This window comes from Cynocephalus volans, chromosome X (genome assembly GCF_027409185.1).
Source record: "Cynocephalus volans isolate mCynVol1 chromosome X, mCynVol1.pri, whole genome shotgun sequence".
NCBI classification, from domain to species: Eukaryota; Metazoa; Chordata; class Mammalia; order Dermoptera; family Cynocephalidae; genus Cynocephalus; species Cynocephalus volans.
In genome coordinates, this window is record NC_084478.1 from 109296057 (window position 1) to 109314519 (window position 18463).

The 18463-nt window shown below is 40.4% G+C and overlaps 1 protein-coding gene across 5 annotated transcripts; it reads left to right on the forward strand.

The window, feature by feature from the left end:
* The first annotated feature begins 7022 nt into the window (after positions 1 to 7022).
* Positions 7023 to 11140, forward strand: ARMCX1 (armadillo repeat containing X-linked 1). Of its 5 annotated transcripts, none has more exons than XM_063083731.1 (5): positions 7023 to 7129; positions 7446 to 7498; positions 7922 to 8084; positions 8865 to 8929; positions 9235 to 11140. In XM_063083731.1, the coding sequence occupies exon 5, from the start codon at positions 9369 to 9371 to the stop codon at positions 10734 to 10736; it is 1368 nt and encodes a 455-aa protein (XP_062939801.1). In that variant the 5' UTR covers positions 7023 to 7129; positions 7446 to 7498; positions 7922 to 8084; positions 8865 to 8929; positions 9235 to 9368; the 3' UTR covers positions 10737 to 11140. The 5 variants fall into 5 exon arrangements, with proteins under 5 accessions (XP_062939801.1, XP_062939803.1, XP_062939802.1 ...); XM_063083733.1 differs by having other exon boundaries at positions 7935 to 8084; XM_063083732.1 differs by having other exon boundaries at positions 7449 to 7498.
* The last annotated feature ends 7323 nt before the right edge of the window (positions 11141 to 18463 follow it).

An 18463-nucleotide genomic window follows, 5' to 3' on the forward strand; every position in this document is an offset into this window, starting at 1 on the left:
AGCCCAGATATAAATTCACATATCTATATCCAATGGATCTTTCACAAAGGTGCCAAGAATACATACTGGGGAATAGACAATCTCTTCAATAAATTGTGTTGGGAAAACTGGATATTCACATGCAGAAGAAAGAAACTAGACCCCTACTTCTCACTGTATACCCAAATCAACTCAAAATAGATTAAAGATTTAAATGTAAAACCTGAAACTATGAAACTACTAGAAGAAAACATAGGGGAAATGATCTATGACATGGGGCTGGGCAAGGATTTTTAAAATAAGACTTCAAAAGCATAAGCAATAAAAACAAAAACAGACAAGCAGGATTACATCATACTAAAAAACTTTTGCACATCGAAAGAAACTATTAACAATGTGAAGAGACAACCTATAGAATTAGAGAAAATATTTGCAAACTATACATCTGACCAGGGGTTAATATTAAGAATATATGTGGAATTTAAATAACTCAACAGCAAAAAAACAAATAACCCAATTGAGAAATGGGCAAAGGATCTTAACAGATACTTCTCAAAAGAAGACATACAAATGGCCAACAGGCATATGAAAAATTGTTCAACTAATGAAACATCAGGGAAATGCAAATTAAAACCACAATGAGATATCATCTCACCCCAGTTAGAATGGCTATTATCAAAATGACAAAAGAAAAAAAGTGTTGGTGAGGATGTGGAAAAAAGAGAATACTTGTACACTGTCAGTAGGATAGTAAACTAGTACAGCCATTATGGAAAACAGTATGGAGGCTCCTCAAAAATTAAAAATAGAACTACCATTTGATCCAGTTATCCCACTACTGGGTACATATCCAAAGGAAATGAAATTAATATATCAAAAGACACCTGCACGCCCAAGTTCATCACAACACTATTCACAATAGCCAAGGTAAGGAATCAACCTAAGTGTCCAACAACAGATGAATGGATAGAAAAAACTCTGGCGTATATACACAATAGAATACTATTCAGCCATAGAAAGAATGAAATCCTGTCATTTGTGGCAACGTGGATCGATTTGGAGGACATTATGTTAAGTGAAGTAAGCCAGGCACAGAAAGACAAATACCACATGACCTCACTCATATGTGGAATCTAAGAAGAAAAAAAAAAGTTGACATTATGGAGGCAGAGAATAGAACAGTGGTTAGCAGAGGAAAACAGAGAGAGGCTGGCCAACAAGTACAAAATTACTATAAGAGAGGTAGAATACGGGTTTTTTGTTTGTTTTTTTGGTGGCCAGCCAGTACAAGGATTGAATCCTGGAGGTTGGTGTTGTCTGGAATAAGTTCTGATGTTCTATTGCACAGTAGGGTGATTGTACTTAACAGTTAAGTTTTGTATATTACATAATAGCTACAGGAGAGGCTTTTTAATGTTTCTGCCACAAAGAAATGATAAATGCATGACGTGATTGCTACATTAACTACTCTGACTCTATTATTATGCAACATACACATATCAAAATATCAGATTGTACCCCTAAATATGTACAATTGCAATGCGTAAATTAAAATAAAAAAGAATTTAAGAACCAAATTGTACTTGAAGCCAGATGCCTTCTGGATACAACTAGTTGGAGTGAGAATAAGTAGATACTTCTTTAACATGACAAAAATATATAAATTTCTAACAAGAAGCCCTTTAAGCTTAAGGGATAAACACTAGATGCATTCCCATTAAAATCAGCAAAAAGACAAGGATGCCAGTTATTTCCACAATTTTTTAACATTGTTCTGGAAGTACTAGTTAATGCAATTAGGCAAGAGAAAGAAATGCAATATTAATATTGGAAAAAAGGAGGCAAGATTATCATTACAGCAGATGAAACAAATCTAAAAGAATCAATTAAAAACTATTTGACACCTTAGGAATTCCATAAAGAGGCTGGTTATAAAATCAATAGACATAAACCAATCACTTCATATATAAAATGAATAAACAGAAAATTTTAAATAAAGAAAAGATTCAACTTACAATATCCATGGGAATAGGTGAACTACTTAGGAATAAACAAAATATCTGCAAGATATATGCATTTATTCAGCAAATATATATTGTTAACCTACAGTATGCCTGGCAATATTCTAAGAGTTATTTTCTTTAATTTGGAAACTCTGCTGAGAAATATAAATTAAGACAAATAACAAAAAACCTAGGCTTTTGGATAAAAAGATATTCTTATAAAGATGCCAATTATTCCTCAGTTAACTTATAAATTATATGTAATTCAAATTGAAATTACAAACAGGATTTTTAGGGTAATTTAACAAAATAATACATTTTAATCTCTAGATACATACATGTGAATAGGCAGATAAATTATAAAAAAAAGAGTAAGAGAGAGACCTTACCCTCCCAGATATTAAAACATATTATGAAGATACTATAATTAAAACAGTTTGATACTTACAAAGAAATAAAGAATAACAGATTAAAGGAGCATAGTAGAGAGTCAAGAAATAGATCCAAATATATATGGTTATTTAGATTATGATAATTATGATAAAGGTGGCATTTTATATCAGTGAGCTAAAAAGAGGATTATTTGATAATTGGCATTAGGACAATTTGCTAACCATTTGAAAAAAAATAATTCCATATGGACCAAAAATTTAGTTATAATATTGAGCAGGACACAAAATCTCAAAAATGTAAAAAAAAAAAAAAAAGTCAATACATTTTTTTCAATAAAGATGAAAAAAATTCTAATTTCCAAAGAAAATTATAAACTAGGGAAATATTTATAACACTTATGACAGTCAAAGGACTCATTTCCTTAATTTACAGAAAGTTTTTATGTATTAATAAGAAAAAGATGAGCAACCTAGTAAACAATGGGGAAAGGCAGCTGTATTTGTCCATCTCTGTTGCTTATAACAAAATACCTGTAACTGGGTAATATATAAAGAAATAAAATTTGTTCCTTATGGTCTTGGAGGCTGGGAAGTCCACAGTCCAGGGAACACATCTGGTGAGGGCCTTGTTGGTGAATAGTGACTCACAGCAACACATGGCAAACAGCTTGAGCAAGAGAGCTAACCTGCTCACTCGCTCTCCTTATAAAGCTACTAGAACAATACCTATTACCATCCATTAAACCATCAATTTATTACTCCATGAATGGATTAATCCATTCACTAGGGCATGGACCTCTCAACTTAATCACCTCTCAAAAGCCCCACCTTTCAATTACCATAATAGTATTTCCTATCATCAACACTATTACAGTGGGGATTAATACATGAAACTTTGGGGGACACAATTCAATCCATAGCAGCAGCTAACAGAAAGAGAAATACAAAACGTTAACAAACCTATGAGAAGATCCTTAGTCTCACTTATAATCAAAGAAATCTAAATTTTTTGGAGCACAACACACACACACACATCAAAATTTAAGAGGTGGAAGTTGGCAATACGGATAAAATTTAAAATGGACATTCACTTTGACATAGTGATTTTACTTCTAGAAATTTATCCTAAAGAAATAATACCACGATTGCCAAAATATATGTATACAAAAGTCTTCATTGCTTCGTTTTTGTAATAGACGAAGATAAACAGCTAAATATCAATTGGTAATGCATTTATTAGATTTTGGTAAATTCACACCGCAGAAAATTATTGTGTCTGATAAAAAATTTACATTGTATATCAGGTGAAAAAATAGTTTCAGAATAATATGCATAGTATGATCCCAAATTATTTTTAAAAGATATAGGGTACACACACACAGATAATGTATCTACATATACTCATACATTTTTGTTGATATCTATGAAACAACAACAAAACCTGGAAAGAATCAACTGAAAAGTCAGCAGTGGTTTTCACAGGATTTATTTTAGAATTGAAGTAGATTGGTTATTGCAATGGTTAACAGAGGGGTGGAAAAACTGAGACATTTATTTTCTGCTCTCTTCTTTTCCTAGTTAACATTTGCTTTCCTTCATCTCAGCTCAAAATTTCACTCCCTCTGCCCCAGCGAGGAAGACTTCCTTGATCCCCAAACTATGCCGCTTATACTGTATTAACAGTGTTCCTTTCCTTCACAGTATTTTTCTCAGTTAATGTGTATGTGTGCTTATTTCATTAAAGTATTGTTTTCACTATGAGAGCAAAGTCTGTGTTTTTGCTCACCAATATATTCCCAATAAGCACAGCACTTGTGGCAGCTTTTCCTACTCCCCTTCCCCTCCCAATATAATGATATGGACAATTGAATTTTTCTCAGTCTTATAAAAAGGGCTATGAAAGGGCAGCTTTTAGACATCCCCCCCAATCACACATACACAGTGAAGGAGAGAACACATCAGAAACAAACAGCAAATGTCACATCATGCTAAATGGTGAAATATTAAGGGCATTCCCATTTTCTTCAAGAACAAGATCAGAAGACCCTCAATCACCACTATTATTCAACATAGTTCTGGAGATTCTGGTCAATGTAGTACATGCAGAAAATGAAAGAATTAGAAATATAGATATTGAAAAGAAGAAGTGGGGCCGAGCCCGTGGCGCACTCAGGAGAGTGCAGCACTGGGAGTGCAGCGACTCTCCTGCTGCGGGTTCGGATCCTATATAGGAATGGCCGGTGCACTCACTGGCTGAGTGCCGGTCACGAAAAAGACAAAAAAAAAAAAAAAAAAGAAAAGAAGAAATGAAAAATAATCATTTGCAGATATTATGTATGCATACTTAGAAAAAAACATAGATATTAACTGAAAAACTATTAGAAATAATAAGAAAAATCACAGGGATATGTCATAATTAATTGCTTTTCTTTAGACAGGTAATAACCTGGTAGAAAATATAATCATAATGAGAATGTCATTCATAAAAACAGAAAAAAATAAATAAAATACCTAGGAATAAACTTAATAAGTAATAAGTATGAAGAAACATAAAATTTATTGAAGATCACAAAAAATGGATAGAAAGACTCCATTTGTACAGATGTCAGTTCTCAAATTAAAGTTCAGATTTATTGCAAGTATTGCACTAAAAGTCAACTTTTTTCCTGTATACTGTTGTTCAACTTGGAACCTGACACATCTGCATACATATACTTTTTATATTTGCATGAAAAAGGTGGAAAATGTTAAAAGTGGTTGGTTATAGAACAGGCATTGCGGGGAACTTGAACATTCTACTTTACATATCTGCACTGTTTGCAGACTTTTTTTAAAAAAAGATGAGTGTATAACTAGAGACAAAGAGAGAGAGAGAGAAAGAGAGAGAGAGAGATTCTATTGTGGGAATATATCTTTTTCTAGGCCAGTAGTTCTTAGTAATTATTTTTTTTTGCGGCTGGCCAGTACTGGGATCTTAACCCTTGACCTTGGTGTTAGTAGCATTAGGCTAAGTTAGTTCTAACTGAGGTAACTGGCCAGCCCCTTAGTAATGTTTAAAAAGTCATATATACCTGTGAGAATCTGATGAGAACTATGAGTCCTCTTCCCACTAAAATGAACATATGTATGCACACAACTTTGATACAATGTCAGGTGGTCCACAGAGTTGGCCCCGGTGAGAACACCTAGTCTAGGTTAATCAGTGTGGTCAGTGGGGACTGTTACTTCGGTCAGGGAATACATTTGGCTGAGGGTGCACCAAGGTGGATGTGGACTGGCAGGCAGTGACCTTGCAATAAGCTTCGGTTCTCTCTGGGTGCCCTGGAGGTAAGGCCAGAGGTGAGAGGTTCAGCAGGCTGCACCTCTCAGGCCAGGTGGATGCAGCAGACAGTGTTAGCAACAATGTTCACCTGGGCACCACACCGTGAACAAGGGCAGAGGGGTAGGTGGGAACAGCAATCCCCTCTATGCATTGCTGAGTCACCCCTGTGGGAATTTGGTGGAGGGAGCCAAAGGTATTTACTCAGGTTGGTCACCTAAGTAAAGGTGGTATTTACCACCTTGGTCACCAGTTCATGCATATTTTTGGAGTGAACAACAAACTGTATTCAGTGCCTGAATACAGGGGATGAGAGGCTCTGGAATGTGGGAGGGGTGGGAAGACATCACCTTGCCCACCTTTTGACAGGGCAGGAGGATCAGACCATTTCTGCATTCCTCACACCCTCGGCTGCCTCAGCTTAAGTAGACTGGAATTTAATCCAGGGGCAGGTGTTCAGAGCAGCCATCAAATCACAAGAGGTTCACACAACAGTTGGCCAAGCCTTTGGAACATTAGAAACATGTTTTTCTTTAATTAAACAAGACAGAATTGTGTTGCTTTTATTTTATCAAATTGCAAGTTAGTCCAAAAGTAGAAAAAGTAATGAATCATTTCTGTAAAATGGCCAAGATTACATAACTGGTTGTCTCTTCGTGGACTAATTCATTGGTCATGTAAAAAATTCCAGTTTTCAGTTTTAAAGCAAGTTGGTATGTTTTGAAAGCTACTTGGTTGTAATCAGTAGAAATATTTTACTTGTGTTACAAATAAATATAATAAAATTAATTAGGCCTTGTGGGTTTTTTTCCTCCCACTTAAATTCTTCTCCACTCAAATGAAAATAGCATCACTTTTTTTCCCGGTATAAAAGTAGTGCATTAGTGATTTTTAAAAAATGAACAGAAAAGTTTAAGAAAGTAAGCCCCTCCCATTACCTATCTCCTTTTCTGAGATCCTGCCTATCCTTTGGTATAAGGATGCAGGGAAAATGTTGGGGGGGGGGCGTGGGAGATGCAGGGAAAGGCAGTTGGACTGGGAGTAGAGAAGAGAAAAAAATTCCTTGAAAAACAAGAAAAGGCCAATGGACATGAGAGTAGATGCAACCCCTCCCTGTTAATCAAAGAAAGGCAAATTCCAGCTACAAGGGGAAGCACTTCTGGTCTCTGGGGTTGGAGAAGAGGAAAATGAGTGGCAGGACCTGATGTGGCAGGGAAGGAAGGGGGAAGGCCGGCCTCTGCAGCACTGCTGGTGGGAGTGGTAACTGGGGTCCTGATCTCACGGGTGACGTGTCCCTCACGTGAGCGAGAGCCGACGTGTGCAGACGCCTTTCTAGTCCTGGTCTTCGTTTGGTCCGATTGCCCTCTTCCTATTGCCCAGAGGGCGGGAGGGCCTGTGTCCGGGAGAGGAGGAGGAGGAGGTCTGGATCCCAGCAGGTCTGTGTGTGGATGGGTGCTGCCTGGAGGTCCCTGCGGTGCGGGCAGCGGAGGGTGGAGACCGAAGGGGGACGCGGACTGCTTTCTCCACACCCTTGCACTATTCCCAGCCCTTCCTAGAACAAAAGTGGTGGCCCGTGGGGGCTGGATTCCAGGGTAGACTCCAGACCGGGGCGGGGGAGGAGTCGGGGAACTTTGGCATCCAGGGCCTTGAATCGAGAGGGGCAGGTATTAGGATTCGTGTCCTGTGTGCTGGTCCTCTACCAAGCCAGAATACTGGGGCCGAGCGTCTGTCTGTCATTCACTTGTCTTTCAGTAGGGTGCTGTGCCATTTGGAGCAAAGGAATAATCTGCCTCGAATCCCTGCAGGTCAGTGTAAAGCTGGGCTTGCCCGCGGCCCCTGAAGGGCGGGGATGGCTGAGGTGCTTGCCTTAACTTTGGCCCGTTATAACCTGACTGTCCAGCAATCTCCCTGCCATTTTTTGCAGGAAAAAGGTTGTGACTGCCTACAGGAAAAATGGTTGTCCCGGGGGTGGGAGCGCTGGGGAGGCGGACAGAAGTGATCGTTCTGTCTTTCGCTCCGCGGGCTTTCCGTGCCCGCGCGCCCCGCCTCCCAGCCCCTCTTCCAGTGTTCGAAAGGGGCGTGGTTTTTGCTGGGAAAATGGCCGCCCGCTGGGTGGGCGGGGGGAGGGATGGGTGGACGGCCTCGTAGCGGGAGGGCGGGTGTCAGCGGAGTCCAGAGAAGTGGGAATAGGGTGAGAGACAAAAAGATGAAATCTATTTGACATCCAGGACTCCGACTTAGGAGAACCTGCTATTGGGACTCTCCGAAGTGCTGTTCTGTCCGCTGAGCCATCCGTCTTTGCCGTGTCGCCTGCGTCAGTGGATCTTGCGCCTGAAGGCCAATGCAACCCTAGGAGCAGGAAGAAAAGGAAAATTGTCGAGAACCAAGCAGGTCAGAGTGAGGGTCATGGCACTGTTTGGGGACTCCTGGGGTGGAAGATGGTGGCGACTTTACACTGGAGTGGGCCCATGGATCTCCTCCACATCCCCCTCCTTCCCTCCCCTCTTCACCATTTCGAAACTTGCAAAAGAACGTGCTCTGCAGGTACAAGACAGTGAATGATGTGGCTGGGAGGTGGCGGGTGTCAAGAGAGTCCTGGGTTTGGGGTGGGGAGGACATTACTCCAAATTACTGTTGGGGCACAGTGTTCTTGTTGTTTGTCCCCTGAGCACTCAGTGCCACAGTTTGTCAGGCGGCGGAAACGGAGATGAGGGAGGAAGGAAATTTCTCCCGAGCAGTGGAAGTTGGTATAATTGGGCAGGGGGGAGGGTTGCCCTGGTACCTTTGAGATAGTGGGGGTTGCAGAGGCATGGGAAGTGTTCGAGACTTTTATGCATTTCACGCCAGTCCGGCTTCTAGATACTGTCGCTCCAACGCCATACATTTTATTACAAGGAAGGGGGTGTGGCGTTACCTTCCGAGGAAGTGACTGACAGGGGTCGGGGTGAGGTGGAGGGTTGGAGGATAGGATCCTCGAAAGAAAAGAGGGAGGGAGATAATCAATTTCAAAGCCGAAGCTCTATGAGGAGAGGAGGGTAAACGAATGTGGGAAACATTGAGCAAGTCGGGACAAGGGCAAGGGATTTATGAGAGGGACATATGTCGTATCCTGGGTGAGGTCCATCTGTCCCCTGAGCGCTCACCATCCTCCCGCCCCCGCCTTGTCTGCAGGTTTGCATGACGCAGTGCACTTCGAGGCAAGAAAAAGAAGGAAGAAACTGCCTGGACCTCAGCAGGTATATGTGAGGGCGCCACTGCCCCCAGGACATCTGGAAGGACAGGGGTGGTAGGGAACTAACTGATCAGATACTTTAACGTTCTGGAGCAAGGTGGTGGAGTGTGAGGCTGGAGAATCTGGAGGTGGGGAAAATTTCCAAAATTAGCTTCCCGATGGAGGAAAAGTGATCTAGATACCAAGCCCCGAGTCCCTGCCAGTATCCCCGTACTTTTGTACGTTTGTCGGTCGGTAGTCCAGTCTGTCTGCATGCAAGGGCACAAAAGGAAGGTAGCCCGAAGCCTGAAATCTTTGCTTTATTCCTAGGTCCCGCTGTATCTGCAGCTGCAGCAGAGCCTGCCAGCAGTAGCTAAAAACTCCACCCTCCACGTGCGCGCACTTCTCTGGGCCAGAGCAAGCGTGCTGTCTGCCGGGGTTAAGAGATTCGCTCCAGCCTTACCATGGGCCGCACTCGGGAAGCGGGCTGCGTGGCCGCCGGCGTGGTCATCGGGGCTGGCGCCTGCTACTGCGTATACAGACTGACCTGGGGAAGAGATGAGAATGAGAAAATCTGGGATGACGACGAGGAGTTCAGTGACACGTCAGAGACTGGGGTTGAGACTGGGAAAGCAGCTAAAGCTAACGTTGGGGCAGGGGCTGGGACTGGGGCCAAACTTCAGGGTGACTTAAAGGCCAAGGCTGAGGTGAGCTTGGGACCAGAGAGTGGTCCCCGTGTAAAGGAAGAGGTCCACTCGGGATCTCAGAAGGGAGGTGGCCTAGAGGCCAAGGCTAAGGCCCTTTTCAACACTTTGAAGGAGCAGGCAAGCGCTAAGGCTGGCAAAGGGGTCAGGGTGGGTAACATCTCTGGGAACAGGACCCTTGCACCGAGTTTACCCTGCCCAGGAGGCAGGGGTGGAGGCTGCCACCCCACCAGGAGTGGGGCTAGGGCTGGGAGCAGGGGAAGTGGAAAATCCAAGGGAAAGACCAGAAGTAAGAGCACCAAGGTTCCAGCTACAACGTGGCCTGTCCGCAGGGGCAAGTTCAACTTTCCCTATAAAATTGATGATATTCTGAGTGCTCCCGACCTTCAAAAGGTCCTTAACATCCTGGAGAGAACAAATGATCCTTTTATTCAAGAAGTAGCCTTGGTCACTCTGGGTAACAATGCAGCATATTCATTTAACCAAAATGCCATACGTGAATTGGGTGGTGTCCCAATTATTGCAAAACTGATAAAAACGAAAGATCCCATTATTAGGGAAAAGACTTACAATGCCCTTAATAATTTGAGTGTGAATGCTGAAAATCAGGGCAAGATTAAGACGTATATCAGTCAAGTGTGTGATGACACCGTAGTCTGTCGTCTGGACTCGGCTGTACAGATGGCTGGACTAAGACTGTTAACCAACATGACTGTGACTAATCATTATCAACATTTGCTTTCCTATTCTTTTCCAGACTTTTTTGCTTTGTTATTCCTTGGAAATCACTTCACCAAGATACAGATTATGAAACTAATTATAAACTTTACTGAAAATCCAGCCATGACAAGAGAGCTAGTCAGTTGTAAAGTACCATCAGAATTGATTTCCCTCTTTAACAAAGAGTGGGATAGAGAAATTCTTCTTAATATCCTTACCCTATTTGAGAATATAAATGACAACATAAAAAGTGAAGGGCTTGCATCATCCAGGAAAGAATTTAGCAGAAATTCACTTTTTTTCTTATTCAAAGAATCTGGAGTGTGTGTTAAGAAAATCAAAGCATTAGCAAATCACAATGATCTGGTTGTAAAAGTAAAAGTTCTTAAAGTATTAACCAAGCTCTAATTTGGGGTCTGTTCAAAATGGTATCGAGATAATTTTTAGTTTGCACTTGGGAACAATGTGTTAAATAAATTCTTTGTTTTTCACTGTGCTTATATGGCAAAGAGATCCTTTGAGTTACTATTTGGAATAATGAAAATTGCAGATCATCATCAATGACGGATGTTGGTTGTGATGGTCAGGTTTAGGCTGAACCATTTTAAGGATGCCAAATGAATATTAGAGCTTGTGCGAAGAAAGCGTTTATTGATTTGATCTTGTTATCTAGATTGAGATTAATTTTACTCTTTCATCTATCTAAACTGACAGCGAACTAATTATACATCATGAATAAGCTACACTTTTGTATTGGTTTATATTTGTTAATCTAAGACTTGTGTCTCCTCAATAAAGTTGTGCTTTAAACAGCAGGGAAAAAAGTATTGTCCTTGTCCTTAAGTTTATGATCTGTTTGGAAAGGCAAGATATTTGGAAACAAAAAGATAGTAACAGATGCTTCCCATCAGTGCTTAGAAACGGCGGTGGGCAACAGTGCTCAGGGAGTTTTACGGAAGAGGGGTCACTTAAGTAAGGTAGGCTTGAAGGACAGAATACAAAAGGGTCCGAAGGGCATTCAAGGAGGATGGAGTGGTGGAAAGAAAGGCACGGAGGTGGGAATACTGCTCCAGAGAGGAGGCTGGCCCACCTGGGTTGGAAAGTGTGTGTGTGTAGGGGGAGTGATGGGAGATAGAGTCAGGCAGTTGGGGTGAGTCCTGGCATGCAGGACCCCATTGCTAAACTGGGGTGTCTGAATATTACCCCATCTACGTTCGGGAGACACCAAGGCCTTTTGTGACCAGAGGAATGACAGGACGAAAGGAAAATGATGTGGTTGATTTGTGTGTGGGATGCGTCTGAGTTGAGGAGGGGACAGGAGAGGTGACTGGAGATTGGGAAACCATAGTCCAGACACAACAAGATAAAGGTGTGAAATTTCTGGTGGCCCTGGGAATGGTAAGGAGAGGATGGGAGTGAGAGACCTTTGAACAAATAAGTGCTGGAACCTGTTCTGGGGATATACAGAGAGGGCCAATTTTCTTTTAGGGTCCTGGGGGCATTTGATAGGAAAACATTCTCTTTCTTGGCCAACGCTGGTATCTGTGTAAGTGAATAAGATAGTCACTATTTTGAAATAGTAATAAAATACAACATGAGGAAGAATAATGTTAGTGCTTGTATCAGATTTCTTTCATAAGGTTAGTTGGGCTGGGGCCTTTATGGAACCATGGAGAGTACTGCTGGGATCCACAGAGGAGAAGATCTGCCTCTCTCCCACCCCATAGTGATGAGGGTGTGGTAGGAGGAGCACTCTCAAACTGTGCTGGTGGAGTACACAAATTTTTAAAAAATTCAATGCTTAATTTATTTACTTTAATTTTTCCTATTGTATTAGTTGCCTATCACCACATAATAAATTACCCTAAAATTTGGTGACTTGAAACATCATACATTTATTATCTACAGTTTCTGTGGGTCAGACACTGGGCCTTCTGCTTCAGGATCCATTACAAGGCTGCAATCAAGGTGTCGGCCAAAGACACAGTCATCTCTAAGTTCAGCTGGGTCACTCAGGGGTTGTTGGTAGGATTTAGTTACTCATTGACTGTTGGTCAGAGGTTACCCTTAGTTCTTTGCCAGGTGGCCCTCTCCATCAGAGCAGGCATAAGAGAAGAGCCACAGACAAAAAGTACCAACAAGACGGAAGTCATAGTCTTTGTAACCTGATGACAGAAGCTTGAATCCGTCACTGTTGTGGTATTTTGTTCATTAGTAGCAAGTTACTAGGTCCAGCCCATGCTTAAGAGGAGAAGATTACACAAGACTGTAAGTACGGTTAAATAAAAATTAGACAAGGCCATTGTTTTGGGAAAAGTTCCTGCACTAGGTCCCAACAGATTGGGCTAAAAATCAAAATGGAGTCAGCCCTGCTAAAGTTCTACCAAACCCAAACTAAATTGTTGTCTGTGGATACATTTTTGAGTATAGAACATTTACATGCACTAAGGCTTCTGAAAGGCTATATACCTAAATAAGAATAGTTACCTATGAGTAAAATGATAATGTATGAATTTAATATTTTAATCTTTTTTCTCATCTGCTTTTCTTATCTATAATATGTGTTGAGTTTTTGTGTAATTGTTGGGAAAAATGTTGGATACAGGTAAGGTTGGAAATGAAGGGGATGATAGAAGGGGAGAATAGGTGGGGTTTATATGGATATGTTTGGAGCACATACTGAGTGGAAAATATTTAGACCAAAAAGAGAGATGTGTTGGCATGATAGATGCATTGTAAAGATGTGGGTAATACCACATTAAATAATGTGTTATACTATTAAATGAGGTAATGTATGTAAACTGCTAAAATGGTGTTGGAACATAGTTAATTACTAAAAGTGAACACCCTTAGTTCCCTAAAAGACAGCACTGATAATTTTTGGTGACATTATGCCATACATTAATGGCATTTAATAAAAAAGCTGTGAAAATAACTGCTCTGAGGAATAGGGTCTTTGTTTCCTTCTAAGAATGGAAAATGCTTCTTTGATGCAATCTCATCATTTTCTACAACATTCCTGGTGTCTAGGTGGTGCTACTGTGCTTTAGACATGAAGCCTAAATCAATGTTTCTCAAAATAGGGTTGGTGGAATTCTGGAAATACATGTAAATGTTTTGGGGTTTCACGAATTCCCTTTAAGTGTCTTTTAAATGTTCTGTTTTCATTGCACTGACAATTTGAAGAATTCATCACAAATACATTCTGTATTTTCAGGTGCTATCTGGTGACTTAGGAGCCAAATTTTGGGTTTATGTTAAATATTGTCATGTATTTAAAAAAAAAAGTAGAACTATTATATTCATTGATCATGACAGACTTTTTTTTCACAATTTAGTATCCCTAAAATCACGATGCATCTTACAGTTGACGGCACCTTAGCAATGTGTCAGTCTAATTAGAAGTATCTTTTCTTGCTTAGTGGTATATAATTTAATGTATATTAAATACATTATACCACTTTCTTAGTTGGATGGAGCGAATAATTTCTGTACTAATATGTTGCACTTGAGGTGCAAAGTGACTTTTGTAACTGAGGTAGAAATGAGGTTAACTCGAATAATAAAAAGCCACAGTGAGGAAGACACTTTTTTAGTGGTATAATGTATTTAGTAATTAAAGGCATCATAGATAGGTGAAATTCTGTTTCCAGTCAATGAGAAAAATGTAAAGATGTACTTAATATTCAAACAATGCATTTGCTCCATAATACATCATTAGGTACTTACAAAGGTTTTGCAAGAGTGTGAGTTAGGAAACTGGCAGAGAGCTGAGACTGGATCATCAGGCTCTCTCTAATAAAGGAATGTTTAAATCAAGAGAATCTGTGTTGTTGTCATCAGTACTATATTCATGCAGCAGATTGTGACTTACGACAGCCAGAGCAACATTGTTGTTAGGTTCGGTGAGACGGAGAAAAGAGAGAGACCTGAGCCAGGCGCTATTTCAGCCGAAAGCTTTATTCCACTAACGTGGAGGGGAGACTGAGATCAGTTTCCCAGAACCAAGAAAAGCAGGAGGTTGATAAGACTTTGAGGGTTCAGAGTAATAGGCAGTTTTGAAATCAGTGGTATGCAAGGTAACACAGTCCTTGTGGCCCGATAACATCTGGTAGGTTAAAGCGTAGGCTCCTGATGAGCCACTATCTCAGTACAAAGCATTCCAGCCGGAAGCCTGCTAGACACAGCCCACAAGACGTTCCCTTGATGATAACGGTAATGTTTACCCCTTCCCAGGAGAGGAATCTCAGTTCCCAGAGCAGAAAAGGGAAAGGGGAGGGGGTGCAGGGGGAAAGTTGCTTAACCTGGATGTGCTGATGTTAAGCTAGCCACGAGGCCTAATAATTATCAATCTCATGGAATTCATGTTTGGTTTTGTAGCTTGGTTTATTTTTAATTAGTGAAATTGTTTTGTTTTGTATTTTGTATGAGAGATATAAGCAAAGGCATTTATGCCTAGTTCTAGGTATGTAAATAAGTAACATTATAATAAAAATCATTTAAAGCAATGCTACGGCCCGTTGAGGAGTTTTCTTCTTTTTAGAATAATATCACTCAAATTTGATAAGCAATGCATTTATGTCAAAGACATGTACGTATATTAAAGAAGAAAAGAGGTGGGTGGTACCTAATATTTGTCAGACATTGTTTTGTGTTTTACATAGTTTTGCCTCTAGTTAATCCTTTTAACAATCAATCCTGTCAAGTAAATATTATTATACCTTTATTTCAGAAGAAATGAGAATTGGAGAAGATAGGTAAAATTTTCAAGATCACTTTATGATAAGGGGCAGGGCTAATTAATGGCTTTTTAAACTTGATAAATTGGTTGTTTTAAAATTGCTTAGTATGGAACCAAACACCTGTATAATGCCTCTATAGGTACTCAACACAAACCACCCCTTGATGAAGATGGAGATGGATATAATATTAGGCTGAGCCCATAACTTTATAGATACTCACACAGCAAGATGCAGACGAAAGAGCAGTCTCAGGAGTCACCCATAGTTGAGAAACAGAGAAACTGCTATTTATCTTGCTGCTCCTGTGTGACAAGTAGGACGAGCAGTTTGGGTACAGAGCAAATAATCACTTCTGTATTAATATGTTGGACTTGAGATGCCAAGTGACTTTTGTTCCTGAGGTAGAAATGAGGTTGATTCGAGTAATACAAAGCCACAGTGAGGCAAGACTGGCCTGACAGGCGTCCATCTGCTCCTTTTCTCCTCTCCTGGTTCCTTCTCATTCTTTCCTCTCCCTCCCTCGCGCCTCTGTCTTGATTTCCTCCTTCAGGGAGATAATTGGTGCTAGCCTCCTTGTGCTTCTGTGTCTTTTGGGGTGACCGTTTAATTCCAGTGACAGCATGCCATGCATCAGTGGTCATTTCATAAGAGTAATAATTGTCATTGCTGTGGTAATCGGATGACCCTGGGTGTGGCTGGATGCCAAGAGTTCTGAGAACCCTTGTTGAACAGAACAGAGACTTGAGAAGGAGCTAGTCCTAGCTTGGCACAGCCGTGTGCGCACTACATGCACTTTTGAAGTCTCACACCTGGTATGATTTAGACCAAATAACCCAGACTTTGGGAACGTGCTGTGTGACACAGGTGTGTGACTGCCTGGTCAGTGTGCGAAGCTCATGTTCCAGTGTTTTCACTTAGGAGGCTGCCACTCTCAATCATTTTGGGAAGGGCAAAGTTGTAAGCTGTGGGACAGTGGCTGTGATTGTGGTGGCTCATGGGGGCAGGGAGGAGGCAGTGTTCTTTCTTTGAGAGGATGGCGGCTCCTGGGAAACCGAGGAAGTTAGAAACTCAGAGGATATCCTGCTATTTTGGTTTTGTTCTCATCTAATACTTTTAGGAATATAAGTGGGTCTATCCCAGTCCAAATGTGTTCAAAGGCAATTTTATAAAGATGGAGCTCAGTTCTGTTATAAATTGTCATCCAAAGCAGAATATTTTAAGGCTCAGGAAACTGTTTTTTTCTTTTATTTATATTTTGCCTACCTTGTTTCAAAAGAGATTCCAAGTGTAGGCTTAGCAAATTGATGTGGTTCAAGCAAATTTTATGTTTATGGCTCTCTTTGGTTAACTTCTCTGCTAAGTTCCCTTGAGGATGGCTTTTTAAATATGATTAATATTATTTTCAGTGCTGGCTTTTTTACATTAATTTTACATCGCATCCCAGGCTTAAGGTTTTCTCCAGTTTCTCTGCTTCAGCTGTGACTCTTCCTTGCCTTGAGCCCAGAGCTATCTCACTGCCATCCTGTGGTCCCTGGTCTGCCCTGCCCTGAGGAGGTGGTATTAGGCAGGATAAGTGGTACTTTTCAGAGTGCTATACCTCCATGCTTGACCGTCTCCACTGGGGCCTTCTCAGGCCTGTGTTAAGGGCTTGGGCAATGTGTGTTTGGGGATGGGCGTGGGGGGAGGGAGAAAGAGAGAGGTGGGGAGGAAACCTCATTGGAGGGGTAACTTTATCCTGACAGGTTCATGCAAATGTAACTCGACCCATTGAGAGTGGGCTGTTAGTCTCTGGCCCCATTGGCCCTTCACATTTTAAGAAGTGAAAGAGTAGGTGTAATGTTTGGGCATAGAGCCTCCTCAATTACTGAGCATTTAAAAATTCTCAGAGGTCATACCATGTTATCAAATGGTGTGAGATATTCTTTTGAAAACAAAAAACAGAGATAATTTATGTTACTATAAGGCATATAATTATCAAGCAGACCAGACTTTAGGTGTTTGCTGCTTAGAACAATCTGTCCCTAAGAGCAATCTACATCTGGAACAAAATTTTCATGGAAGCCTGTTTATTTAGTGCCCAGGTAACACAGCCAAATTAGCTAGATGTTGGTGCCATCAAAGTAGGAGAACCTGGTGGATATCTAATTCATTTAGCTTTGTTTATGTTTTTTTCCTTTATAGGTGATTACCAACAGGTGATCATATTTTCCATCTCTTTCCTTTATAGCTTCTAGGTTTTTGCTAAGAAACTTCTAGGTTTTAAAAATAGACTCATATTCCCTGCAAGCTTTTTATAAACATATTTTAATGTTTCCCTTAAATTTTTACTATATATAATCATATACGAGTATATTATGAAGTAGACATCTATTCTCAACACTTATCTTTTCCCCGAGAGACAGCATGCTTTGGTTATTTACAAAAATGTTATTCTTCTTTATAAATAGAAACATCATTTTCGTGGTTTCTACTTTTGAGGCATGACACACTGAGCTACTATTGATGAAGTCCTATACCACAGAACTCATTTTATTAAAAATAGAATTAATAGTTTTGGTGGTTTCTTAGCTTAGGACTAGAAAACTGAGCCTGGGGCAAAAGCTCACCTGGTGATACTTAGTTGGGATGTGCAATACAGTAGAAGCATAGAAATGTAAGAAAGGAAAAGTAATAAAAAAGATAAATGTGTGGTTAATCGAAATGACTATTTAGGTATTAAAATAATGTCTTGTCAGGTTTAAAATATATACAAAATTAACATATATGACCCAAAAAACCCCAAAACAAAGGAGTAAATTATATTAAAGTATTTTATGGTATCTGCATCATTTGGGAAGTGTTAAAAGTAATAATTTAAATTATGCTTTAATAAGTCAAGGGTACAAGTTGTATACTCTATGTCAGAATTGGCAAACTTTTGTAGTCCATATGTTCTATAAACTAAAAGTGTATTCATCAATCCGCACAGCTGCTCCTTGAGTTATGATGTGATTACATCCTGATAAACCCATTATAAGTTAAAAATATCCCAGGTCAAGATGCATTTAATATACCGAACATCATGACTTAGCCTAGCCTACCTTAAACATGCTCAGAACACTTACGTTAGCTTGCAGGTGTGTAAAATCATCTGGCAAAAAAAGTACACTGTAGAGTATCAGTTATTTACCCTCGTGATGGTGATGGAGTGGCTGACTGGGAGCTGTGACTTGCTGCCACTGCCCAGCATCACTGGAGAGTACTGTACTGCATATTGCTAGTCCAGGAAAATATCAAAATTCAAAATTTGATGTATGGTTTCTACTGAATGCATATTGCCTTCGAACCATGGTAAGGTCAAAAAATTGTAACTTGAACTATTTAAGTCAAGGACTGTCTATACTCAACTCTGCC